This window comes from Podarcis melisellensis, assembly GCF_964234715.1.
Source record: "Podarcis melisellensis genome assembly, chromosome: 6".
NCBI classification, from domain to species: Eukaryota; Metazoa; Chordata; class Lepidosauria; order Squamata; family Lacertidae; genus Podarcis; species Podarcis melisellensis.
This window is the reverse complement of record NC_138538.1, coordinates 81,269,739-81,282,568: the sequence shown is the minus strand read 5'-3', so window position 1 is coordinate 81,282,568 and position 12,830 is coordinate 81,269,739. Positions and strand designations below refer to the sequence as shown.

The window sequence follows — 12,830 nt, the reverse complement described above, 5'->3', positions numbered from 1 at the left end:
AGGAGGGAAAAAGTGAGTCTTATAGAGCAAAAAATACAGTAAATGGAAGAATGCATATATGGCTATATTGAAAAAAAATGGTGTAAAATGAACATTTCACTTTTAACAATGCATCCCTATTTACCCCGCCCCTTTTTATAACGATGGGAAAAAAATTACCTGTATTGGCAACACCACAAGGGCAACACAGATCATAATGACAACGAGCAGTTTTGAAGGCCAGATCTTGGGAGTAACATCCCCAAAGCCCACAGTGGAAAATGTCACTATGCAGAAATAAAGGGAGTCAAAGAGTGTCAGCTTGTTTCCTGCTCGTTCCAGATGTTGAATTCCACAAATACTATGTAAAGAAAAGAATGAATAAAAACAAAAACAACACCTGTAACTAGGGGTAGATACATACTAAGACAATTATGCTTGGAAGGGGATCAAATCTTTGGCACATATCAAAATACACTTGTTGTCAACATAATAATATTTCACAATTCACAAACATGGCAGAAAATTTTGGTTCCTTCTTTCCTTTTCTTCCCCACCATTAGAAGAACTTGTAGCCAGGAACTGCTCCAGAATGACAGTATTTTGCAGGAGGGATTCAGTTGCACATCAGAATTTTAGGTTTGGGGAATAAATGCACTCTGTTACCCTGGTGCAACACGTCCACTTTTTATAAAGGGCTTTCTGTGCTTTGGAAAGTGTTGGGGAAATGAACTCAGGGCCGTCTTTAGATATGCACTGCCAGGGTGCACAGATCCACCCAGCGCCCCCAAATTTAGTTTAGCCCCCAAATTAAAATTTATTATGCCTTATGTCACTATGATCATTTGATAAATAACGCTCCAAATGCACGGCTCCAAAAGGAGTTTGTGTGTGTGTTTTGTTTAAAACCAGCTTTTCCAAAGAAGACAATGAACACATTGGGAATCGGTGTAAAGACTCCATGCATGTGCTTACGGTCACAGGGAGGTGTCTGAAAAATGAGATGGGCGCATTGAGATGCGCATTGTGCGCATACGTAAGAGAGCCATCTCAGGCAGCTTTTCATTGTGGAAGCAACCTTATTTCTAAAGGAGCTGGGAGGGCCCTTGCGAGCGTGCATATACGAGTTCTTCTTGGGCACGCTCCCATCGCTAAATAGGCGCACTCGCTTTCTGTCTGTCTCTCCCTCTTTCCTGTCACTCCCCCTCCTCCCGGCTTTGGTGATTGAGGCTTTCCAGAGAACTCTCCCTGCAGCAGCATTAGCAGGCAGGTGGCGCAAGATCAGTTGTGTCAAAGGTGCCGCTGACCCCGCTGCCGCAAAGCTCAATACAATATGCTTCAGCGGCGGGGGCCTGGCGCCCCCCAGAATTCAGCGCCCAGGTGCCCCGCACCCCTTGCACCCCCCAGGTAAAGATGGCCCAGAATGCACTAAAAATTATGAGGTGACTAAGGGAAGAATTGTAGGCACCCTGCTAGCAAATACAAACACTTATTGTTGTATAGCAGCCCCACAAACAAAGCAAAGCAAATATTTAGTGAAGACGGGATATAATGTAACCTCCATTAAGTTTTGTGCAAGCTAACCAGGATGAATGTGGAGGGGCTCTCAGAACTTGTACTGAAGTGTACCCCCGCCCTGCAAATACTTTTCCTTCTTGTGCTACATCAGTTTAGATAGTGGACTGCCATTTTTCCAGATATGGCCAAAGGAGCAGGGTAGGGGGGAAAAGAAAACTTTAAATAATGTATTCCATTTCAAGCTATGTTCTGTGTGTTCTTTAAAAGTGACTTCTGGGTGTCTTTAAAATTCATGTATTTCAATATTAATATTACCCCTTTAAAGTGGTACCTCGGGTTACATACGCTTCAGGTTACATACACTTCAGGTTATAGACTCCGCTAATCCAGAAATAGTACCTCGGGTTAAGAACTTTGCTTCAGGATGAGAACAGAAATCGTGCTCCGGCGGCGCAGCAGCAGCAGGAGGCCCCATTAGCTAAAGTGGTGCTTCAGGTTAAGAGCAGTTTCAGGTTAAGAACGGACCTCCAGAATGAATTAAGTACTTAACCCGAGGTACCACTGTATCTCAAAAGCTGATAGACACCTTGGAATTGGTAGGATCTACTAAGCAGCTGAAATAAAAGTTGTACAAGGGTCTCGTAATTTTCTCCCCATTCCTGATATTTTCTGTTAGAGAAATGACATTTTCTGTTAGAGAACTTGTTGCATTACAGCCATTTTTTAGGGGTTTAAACCTAAAAAGGGATTTAAACCACCATATTTTGTTAATCAACACTGTGAATTTGACTGTGCAGTGAAGAAATGCTATTATTATCAGCTTAGGTATCAGCTTGTTCAGTTAGGTAGAATTGTGTGGTCCCAGAGGCAAGACCAGGTGAGTAAAAATTACCAGGTGCTGAAGACTAGCTGCCAGGGCTTTTAAACGTGGACACAGAATGGGCATGGATATGGATTTTGCAAGCAAATGCAATTAGCCAATTTGCCTCATTCCTAGGTTCTACATGCTGTATTTATGCTTAGCAGAGAACATCAGGTGCTGTGTACACAACAATGGAAATCAATTCTTCAAATGAACTTTATTTGAAATGCCTAACTTTGACACTGCATCTGTTAGTGAATTTCATATATTAAGATGAATCTGCAAAGGACTGATACACATGCATAATAACACATCATCCAATGGGTAATCACAATGACTTGTGGCTAAATGCACAAACTGCTTCTGAAAGAAAAGGGTTAAGGGGTGAAATGAAAGCTCTGCAGAGAATTGTTTCAAACAGGCAAGCCATTATGCTTGCTGTGAGATGCACATGCACTTGTAAGAAATCCTTACAAAGAAATGTAATTTTACCAGTAGATATAATACTGGTATATGGTGTTCTGCTCTCCATGGCATATGGATGAATCCTATGTGTTATACATATGACCTATGTTGTGCAGACAGACTATAATTCAGGTATAGCATGCATGTTGCATGCAGAACGATGTTCAATACCAAGCATCTTCTTTTAACGGTAAAGGTAAAGGTAAACACGGGTGGTGCTGTGGTCTAAACCACTGAGCCTCTTGGGTTTGCCAATGGAAAGGTCTGGGGTTTGAATCCCCATGGCGGGGTGAGCTCCCATTGCTCTGTCCCAGCTCCTGCCAACCTAGCAGTTCAAAAGCACGTCAAAGTGCAAGTAGATAAATAGGTACCGCTGTGGCAGGAAGGTAAACGGCGTTTCCATGCACTCTGGTTTCCGTCACGGTGTTCTGTTGCACCAGAAGCGGTTTTGTCATGTTGGCCACATGACCTGGAAAGCAGTCTGTGAACAAACGCCAGCTCCCTTGGCCTGAAAGTGAGATGAGTGCCGCAACCCCATAGTTGCCTTTGACTGGACTTCACCGTCCAGGGGTCCTTTACCTTTTCTTTTCTTTTTTACCTTCTGTTAAAGCAGAGGTTCCCAAAATTATTTGACCTACCACCCCTTTTTTAGAGAAAAATTACTCCCCTCAAAAAATGCCCCTCAGAAATCTACCTTCTTTAAGCAAACAAATGAAGATGCAGTAACAAAATTGCATTCTTTTATGTATCAATATGTCTACCTCCATCCTAAAGGTAAAGGTAAAGGGACCCCTGACCATTAGGTCCAGTCGTGGCTGACTCTGGGGTTGTGGTGCTCATCTCACTTTATTGGCCGTGGGAGCCGGCGTACAGCTTCTGGGTCATGTGGCCAGCATGACTAAGCCACTTCTGGAGAACCAGAGCAGCGCACAGAAGCGCCATTTACCTTCCCGAGAGCGGTACCTATTGATCTACTTGCACTTTGACATGCTTTCAAACTGCTAGGTTGGCAGGAGCAGGGACAAAGCAACGGGAGCTCACCCGATCGCAGGGATTCGAACCACCGACCTTCTGATCGGCAAGTCCTAGGCTCTGTGGTTTAACTCACAGCGCCACCTGCATCCCTTAAAAGAATGTGTCAGAAGTGGGATCTCCATCCTACAACACAGTAAAGAAAGATGAAGTTGTGAATAGGCAGACAAGCTATGATCCACTTCCTGAGCCTCGGTGAAGCTGAAAACGGTTCACCCAAGCCCAGGAAAACCCCTGGCCTCCAACATGAGGCATGGTCACTGTCCCACAATGGCGCCCAACCTGGTGGTGTCATTATATAACAGGTGGAACGGTTTTTCAAAATTTCCTTCTCTTCTTTCCTTATGCTTCCACCGCCCCCTCATTTTCATTCAATGCTCCCCCCAAGTCTACTACTGCCTCTCTGGGTCCTTCCAGTGTCCCCCAGGGGGTGGTATCGCCCACTTTGGGAAGCACTGTGTTAAAGGATCGGGTAGCAACAGACACAGAAAGGCCACATCCAAATAATGGGAGTGCCACATGCAGTCTTAATGGTACTATTTCAGCAGGAAACATTTTCCCGAGCAGGCAGGATTTGTTCAGTGAATGCTATTTGGATTGGAAATATGCAATAAACTACCAAGAGGCAGTTTATGTCTGATCAAGATTATGATGGCTCACTGACTTTGCCCACAGCACAAAATTAGGCGGTATTCAGATTCTAGTGTGTATATAGAAATTCATTCAAGCCTGCAGCATACTTCATATCCCCCCCCCCATCTTATCCCCAGGAAGTCAGTCAGCAATCCATTTATTGGAAAGGAATTCAAGCATGGCAAACTTGGATCTAATAGCTTGCCTTTATAACATATCCCAACATTTACATAAGTAATTCTGTAGACAAGGTTGGATACATATGGCAGAAATACCTTTTTTGTTGTCGTTTCCCCAGTGAAACTAATTTATGCTCATTTTTAAATTGTTCTTTCCCAAAATAAAATTTATGCCCAGTGTTCTGCCATATTCTCTCTTGGCTGCGTATGAACCCATTACACTCAGATTGACCTTGGGCAGAGTTAACAGGTCTTTTCATAAATTTCAGAAGACCATGACTGCCAGGTTCTCTCTGGACTGTGAATATACCCAATCCAGACTCAATTGACCTTAGGCAAATTTATCAGGACTTTTCATAAACGTCAACAGGCTATCGCTAAAGCATATTTATTCTTTTGTATATCCCAAGATACACAGTCTCAGTATACTGTAGAATAAACTCTTTCAGTGCTGCAGTTTGGGGGGGGGGAGTTATGCTAAGCTACCATCGGTGTTATTTTTCAAGAAAAAATGGTGTTGGAACTCACCACGAACACCTCCCTTGTTCTCTTAGAGGAGCAATAGCGCTCACCTGAGAGGTGCCAGAACTGTGTTGCAGTGAGTTCTGGCTCAAAAAAAGCCCTGGCTCAGAGGGAATGAGGGCATCCTATCCAATTTTGTGACAGCCAGGAGAGACTAACTGTGCAAGCTTAATCATTTATAATTACATGTAAGTCCTCTTGAATTCAGTGGAGTATACTCCTAGGTAAAAGGGGTTAGGATTGCAGATTTAGACAGGGAGGGGGACTGTGGGTATTTCTATAACCCTAGGTACAAACCAGTATCAGATTAGGTAGTGGTTGAAGAGGAAATAACTGTAGTGAAGTAAAAGGTCTGAAAAGAAAGGGAGAGAGGAAGTGAGAAACTAAGGAATGAAATGAAAATGTCGCTGAGGGACTGGCTCATGTTACCTAATCGCCAAGGAAACCACTGAGGCAAACTCATATGACACCATAGGGACAAGCACATGGATCCCACCTGACGAAAATCCTACTGTGAAAGGTATAAGGTAAAGGACCCCTGGACAGTTAAGTCCAGTCAAAGGGAGCTGCAACGCTCATCTCGCTTTCAGGCCAAGGGAGCTGGCGTTTGTCCACAGACAGCTTTCCTGGTCATGTGCCCAGGATGACTAAACCGCTTCTGGCGCAATGGGACACCGTTATGGAAACCAGAGCACACAGAAACGTCATTTACCTTCCCGTTGCTGCAGTACCTTTTTATCTACTTGGTGTGCTTTAGAACTGCTAAGTCGGCAGGAGCTGGGACAGAGCAACAGGCGCTCACTCCGTTGTGGGAATTTGAACCGCCAACCTTCTGATCGGCAAGCCCAAGAGGCTCAGTGGTTTAGACCACAGCTCCACCCGCGTCCCCGTGAAAGAAGGTGAAATTAAGGTGAAGGGATCTGTGCAAGTGGCCCTGCTGTGTCATTCCGAAATATAGATATTCATCTGAAGAGAATGGGATCTTGCAATGGACAACCGGTTCCTACATCACTGGCATAATGTGAGAAGATCCAGTGTGCCTGTAGATTATTACTATTTAATTTGAGTTTTAGATAATGTCTAGAAATTATTCCAACAAACTTGACAGATCCACATACAATGCTTTGGCCACCTCATGAGAAGAGAAGACTCCCTGGAAAAGACCCTGATGTTGGGAAAGATGGAGGGCACAAGGAGAAGGGGATGGCAGAGGATGAGATGGTTGGACAGTGTTCTCAAAGCTACCAGCATGAGTTTGACCAAACTGCGGGAGGCAGTGGAAGACAGAAGTGCCTGGCGTGCTCTGGTCCATGGGGTCATGAAGAGTCGGACACAACTAAATGACTAAACAACAACAATAACAAACTTGAGGAGTTAAGTGCCTATCAGTTTGGAAGCAAATGTGGCAACCCCCAAAATAAGGTTGTGATTTCTATAAATTCAGCAAAGTTATGTTTAAGGATTTATCTTTTATAAATTTTAAAAGGAAAAAGAAAAAAGGATTTGAGGTTCCAGGATTCTATGACCTATGGAATTTGAGGGCACTGTGACAAGAAAGTTCTAGAATATTGCATTGCATTTCATGATCTTGAAAGGAACCTTCTTGAATGTTTAAGACAGAATGGGGAAGTGTTTCTGTTTGTACCCAAATAACAGCCAATTCAAACATTACCTCAGAAGTATGGCTGCAAACAAGGCTTTTTTGTTGTTGTTTTTTATGTGGCCAGAGTTCCAAATGGCTCTGGTAACATTTCTGTCTTCTTCCTCTGGGAATCTTCCTGATCGTATCCAAGAGACAGCTCCCTAGCTGGCATTAGTAATGGTACTTTCATGTACAGCCACCAGCTGCCCATGTTCATAGGCAAGGATGAGCTGCTAGCAAATTCACACACACACTTCTGTTGTCTCTTGTAGCTGAATTTCCCTTAAAGGTTTTGGGAACTGAAATAGCAGCAAGAAATATGTGCTCAGACAAAGCCTGGCAGCTTCCCCATGTAATGTGTTACACATGTAGCATGGCTCGCAGGCATGTGCAGAAATTTAAAAATTGGTTATGCAAAATTATGGCTCAAGTTCCAACAAAATATAACAGAGTGAGAGATGGAACTACAGGGCTTCCCGTAGGCTCTGCTGAGCGAATAGCAACTTTTGGTTTCTCCTCTCTTTTCCATTACAGTTGGTTGTTAAGGGGACACTGTAGCTGTGGAATGAGTGTTTGGGTTTGCTGTTTTCCTCCTCCCTCCCAAGCCCTTTCCCTCTTGCATTCAGTCTTTTAGACTGTGAGCCTGTGGGTATGTACCATCTTGTTACTGATATGTGTAAGCTGCTTTAACTAAATCACAGTACTGTAGATAAAAAGATTGAAAAGATAACTCAAGTCTGTATACTGTTCTTTCATCATCATCATCATCATTTTTATTATTATTATTTTGCTGCTGGGAATATAGATGTCCTGGAAAGAGAGAAGATTTAACTTAGTGTTATAGTAACCTTTGTCCAAATAATTCCAACAGAACTGCAGTTATCATCCAGAAGCAAGTATTACACAGAGACAGAGGAAGAAGTGAGCACCAGGAGAGGGAAGAATGATACCGCTAACCTCTTAAAATAATCACATTCACAAACTACCTGAACTTTGGAGCATTGAGTCATTATTTACCGAAATCTTTATCTAGTTCCCGTAAAGAGGTACTTTCATTCTGTATTGACTCCAAACCTCTTGCCAATCTTTTTCTTTTGCAAGTACATCTTTCCTAAGTGTAACATAAAAAAAAACCTATTGGGGGAAAAAAAGAAATTGGAGTTCTTTCTTAATGACAGGAAATAAGACAAAGGGGGAGGGCGTTAAAACTAGAAGGCTTACGAAATCTTTGCAGTAAAGCATGAGACTCTTAATCTCAAAGGTCATGGGTTCAAGTTCCACACTGGGCAAAATATTCCTGCATTGCAGGGGGTTGGACTTGATAACTTTCGTGGTCCCTTCCAGCCCTAAAAGTCTATGAAATGTGCACCTCAGAGTGAGAAAAGGAATGCCACAGAGACAGAGAATAAGAACACAGCTGAATCAGAATGCACTGCCTGCTTCTAAAAGTTATTCAAAGAGGTCATTTGAGTAAAATATACTTTCAGAAGAAATTGCCACACCTGCAGATGCCATAATGAATGGTTCTAAACCAATTTCTAGAGATGCTTTATGACGATTGCTAGCCAAAAGGTCTAATAGACAGGTGTCAACAACATACATTCTTGTTTCTATTGGCAGCAGCAGATGGTGAGAGAATTACCTGGTTCAGAAAATAAGTTTTGTGCAGCTGGTAATGATTGGAAGCAATACAAAACTAACATGGTTTCCCCTCAAAGTTCTTCCGAAGCTCAGAATGGAAAGCACATTTCTACACATGAGCACAGTGTGCTTTGCCTTCAAGCGTAAATAAGTATTTTAGACAAAGTCCTGGATACCAGTTTCTGCTGAAATAAGCTAAGCAAATATGTTTGTGGTGGCAGGATACTCAAGACTCCAGGGACCATGAGGGAACAAACAACCTGTGCATCCCATGATCTGGACTAACAGTATACCTTTCGTTGGAAGCTCTGCAAACTATCTCCTAACCTATGTTCCGTCTCATGTCTTGCTGTAAGCTATAGTTTAGCTTACAGTAAGATGTCTGTCTGTCTGTCTCGCTCTCTCTTACACACACACACACAAACAAACAAACAAACAAACAGATTTTCCTCTTGCACCAAATTATAGGTAAAGGGACCCCTGACCATTGGGTCCAGTCGTGGCTGACTCTGGGGTTGCAGCGCTCATCTCACTTTATTGGCCGAGGGAGCCGGCGTACAGCTTCCGGGTCATGTGGCCACCATGACTAAGCCACTTCTGGAGAACCAGAGCAGCGCACAGAAGCGCCATTTACCTTCCCGCCAGAGCAGTACCTATTTATCTACTGGCACTTTGACGTGCTTTCGAACTGCTAGGTTGGCAGGAGCTGGGACTGAACAATGGGAGCTCACCCCGTCGTGGGGATTTGAACCACTGACCTTCTGATTGGCAAGTCCTAGACTCAGTGGTTTAACCTACAGCGCCACCAGTGTCCGGTTTTAATTGATACAGAGACTTCTGGAAGGTGGCATTTCTTCTTTTTCCTACTGAGAACATTCCCAAATTGTTGTCTCTATTCATACATGAGTAACAGAATTCAAAGAGCTATGATTCTGTTCCAGAACTGGTTGTCTCTCCTAGTAACAGTCAGTATACAATGGGATATGGGTTCAGGCCTTGGGATCAAATGTTCCCATTCATAGGAAGTTGAGATAGACTGGGGCGGATGGATTGCTTATCATGTAAGCTATTGCTTTTTGAAACTCCCCTTTTCTAAACAAGTATTAAAATTTGCAAGAGCTCTGAGGCATGACCCATGTGTACAAACATATTTCTGCAGCTCTAATTTGTCTCATTTCTACCTCTCTTCCACCAAAAAGAGAAAGGCATAAGGATTATGGGAAATGGGAAAAATCATGTGCACATCCCACATACAAAAACATCTGGATCATATTTGATCATCTTTGTGTGATGAAGACTGAACCATGACTGTGAATTGCAAGCCAACTCTTTCATTTCAGCACATGTAGACTAGTGTGGGAAAGCGTGTTCTCCATAATAGAGAGCACGTCTTTTGGTGGGGGCCAAAAAGGCCACCCCACTGTTGTTGGGCAAATTGGCCACATGCTGTGATTGGGCAAGGAGTGTTGCTGGGGAGAATGTTATGTTGCTAAAGTGTGGGAGGGGTCAGAGGTCTTAAATACAGGGCTCGCAGCCTGGGGCCTTCTCTTGAGCTGCGTGCACCGGATCACTCGCCCACCCTTCCTGAAAAGGGAGGGTTCGTTGTCCTCTGACCTTGCTATGCCTGTCATGGGGTCGTCCGCCTTGGAGGGGGGGCCTGGTAGGAATTTTGTCCATTTGGCTGATTGGCTGTTGCCATTTGGTTTTTGCCTACTGCGTAGCAAATCATCACAACTTGTAAGGTTGGCGGTTAGGCATTGGTTAAAATTGGTTGGTGGAGGGGTAAGTGCCTACCCCTCCAATGGTGGTGTGGAAAGGGAATTCCGTTAAAGGAATCCAGGGGCTTGCCTTTCTTTTCGTCCTTGTCCCTGGCATCGGACTTGGGCCGTGCAAGCAACCAGGAGCATGAGGGTGAGAAGTGAGGGACTGAGGCCCAGCTTCATTTCTCCCCAAAAACTGTTTCCCTGACTGGCTTCCACTGGGATCCAGAAGTCAGTTCTGTCCCTGGGGCAAGGACAGATAGTCGTAACCAATGCCTAAGCAACCACTCACGTGTATTTAAATAAAGTTGTGGCCAAATTCATGCCAAAGACCTTAAACAAAAATTGATGTGTGAAGTGTGAGTTATTGGGGTGGCCTGGCGGACCTCAATGCGCAAAGGGAGCACGTCTGAAATGAGTCCTTATCATTCATTTATATATTAACAAAACATTTTGCCATAACATTTTATCATCTCATTAGCAAGCATGGATTTTTATACCACACATATGTATATATGCATTTCTCTGTAATAACTGGTGAAGAAAATTTAATTATTTTAAGAAAATTAATGCACACAGTAAAGTTTTATTCTGTGTGATACGGTGCCGTTCCCACAAAGCCTTCTTCAAAATCTGTTACTAAGCATATTAAGGAAGATGGCAAAATCATTTTGTTGATTTGGGGAAACTGGATGTTCAATGATTGCCTTCAGATGATAGCCAAGTTTTCTCTCATTCTAAGTACTTGGACAAATTATCTCTTCACCGATAAAATTACTCACAACCACTCTTTCTTAATAGCAACAGCTCTGGTTTCCTTTTCTTCTTCTTTTTCAAAGTGGAGATCTTCAAAGCTAACAGCGATCTATGAAATATCTTGATAATGAAAAGATATATCTGAAAGCTAAAGTGATGGGAAACATGTTATCATGGAGCAATTTCTACTGCATCCTGTGCAGCTCTCCACACTTGGTACTCCAGATCTGAAACGTACAAAAATAAAAGACGCCGCATTTGCAAAACGTTCTCTAGCCCGATATGGGAGTGGGAGATGTTCTGATAAAAAGAACATTCATGGCGTAGTGTTGGGCACTCAAGCCCTGCAATTTGGAGAACGTCCTCAAGATAAGGGATATCGGTGACGAGCCTTCACTGTGATTGTTCAATCTCTTTGCCGTGTCAGGCAAGGGTCTATTTCAGTGTGAATCATCCAGGCACAGCTTCAATGGAGAGGCTGTTAATCCAGCCCTTGGCTTTTGTTTAGATTGTTAGGGCAGTGATTGAATATGATCCAGCTAAAATTAGTCCTGATGAAAGCAACCGAGTAACTTATTTGTGGAAAACTTGATAGTTTTTCAGAGGAGACGGTCACAAGCAACTGTTATCTGGATTTGTGGACGCAGCTGTAGCATCTGTTTGTTGCTATAGGATTGGTCAGCTCTTCGTTCTGGTGCAAAGGTCATGTACACATTAGTGTTTACTCCGGCTCCAGTGTGTGCCCACCACCAGTGTTTGAAGCCGAGTGCACATGCCGTTAGACACCATCCATATGCATTCTGTAGTTTCTTGAGAAATTCTTCTGTTAGATGCATTTCCCCTTAAACCAGGGTACACTGGATATGCAAACACCCGCTGCAGTTAAGCTGAGGGTATGTATGTTCGAGACAGTGCCTGGACATATGCAGATAACAGCACAGCACAGATAACAGCAGACAAGAGCTTCTTTAAATAGGAGGTCCCAGGGAGCCAGCCAGCAATAAATCACACTGAGTATGTGAAGTTAACTCTTTATTAGAAGATGCAGGGCCTGTTCTGGGAAGCCAAGCCTATTGAGCACAGCAACACTTCTCAGTAAGTCTTGCTCCTATGGGGCAGTTGCGCTTTGAGACCCCCAACCACCCCCCAAAAAATGAAGACACAGTGACCTGGGATTTTAGTTTAAGTTACTGGGCAAAATTTAGACCACAACTTTATTGAATACAGAATGTGAGTGGTATTGGCTTAGGCACTGGAATCATCCAAACTATATCAGACTCCCACCCGCATTGCAGTGAATCTGATAAAAGGGTGAAGCACCACCAGAGGGAGCCCCGCCGATGCGAGCCAACTCAAGCTCACCCCTGGGGTCCTGGTATGACCCTAGCCCCTACCGTGTGGTTTGGACAAGACCCAGGCCAACCCCTGATTCCTTTAATGAAATACCCTTGAGCTTGGAGGGGCCGGTGATGACCGCATCTCCCCTCCTCACACATTGCTGATCCAATGCCTAATCGCCTTACAAAGTTGTGACGATTGATAAGCGGTAGGTGAAACCAAATGGCTCTGCCAATCTGCCAGATGGAAAAAAAATCCTACCAGGCCCCCATTGCAAAACAGGCGACCAACAACATCCATAGCAAGGCCAACACACCAGATAAAGGGGGTGGGGGTGGGGTGGGCAGGTGATCCGCTGTGTGAAGGCAAAGAGGTCGAGGAAACATTGCACAGGGATTAAATAATGTTTCGCAGCCACCCCCAAGTCAAGTCATTGGCTTTAGGGACCAAGTGACTGCAAAATGACCAACCAGCGTGGAACAAGGCATAGCCCTGGCCACACC

The 12,830-nt window shown here is 43.8% G+C and overlaps 1 protein-coding gene across 5 annotated transcripts in view; it reads right to left on the bottom strand.

Moving 5' to 3' along the window:
- Positions 1-12,830, bottom strand: part of KCNT2 (potassium sodium-activated channel subfamily T member 2) — a 222,334-nt gene that overhangs the window by 90,836 nt on the left and 118,668 nt on the right. For all 5 annotated transcript variants that reach the window (XM_081914811.1, XM_081914813.1, XM_081914814.1 and 2 more), the window contains one exon: positions 160-340. In XM_081914811.1, coding sequence (XP_081770937.1) covers positions 160-340 — 181 coding nt within the window. The remainder of the gene's footprint in view (positions 1-159; positions 341-12,830) is intronic.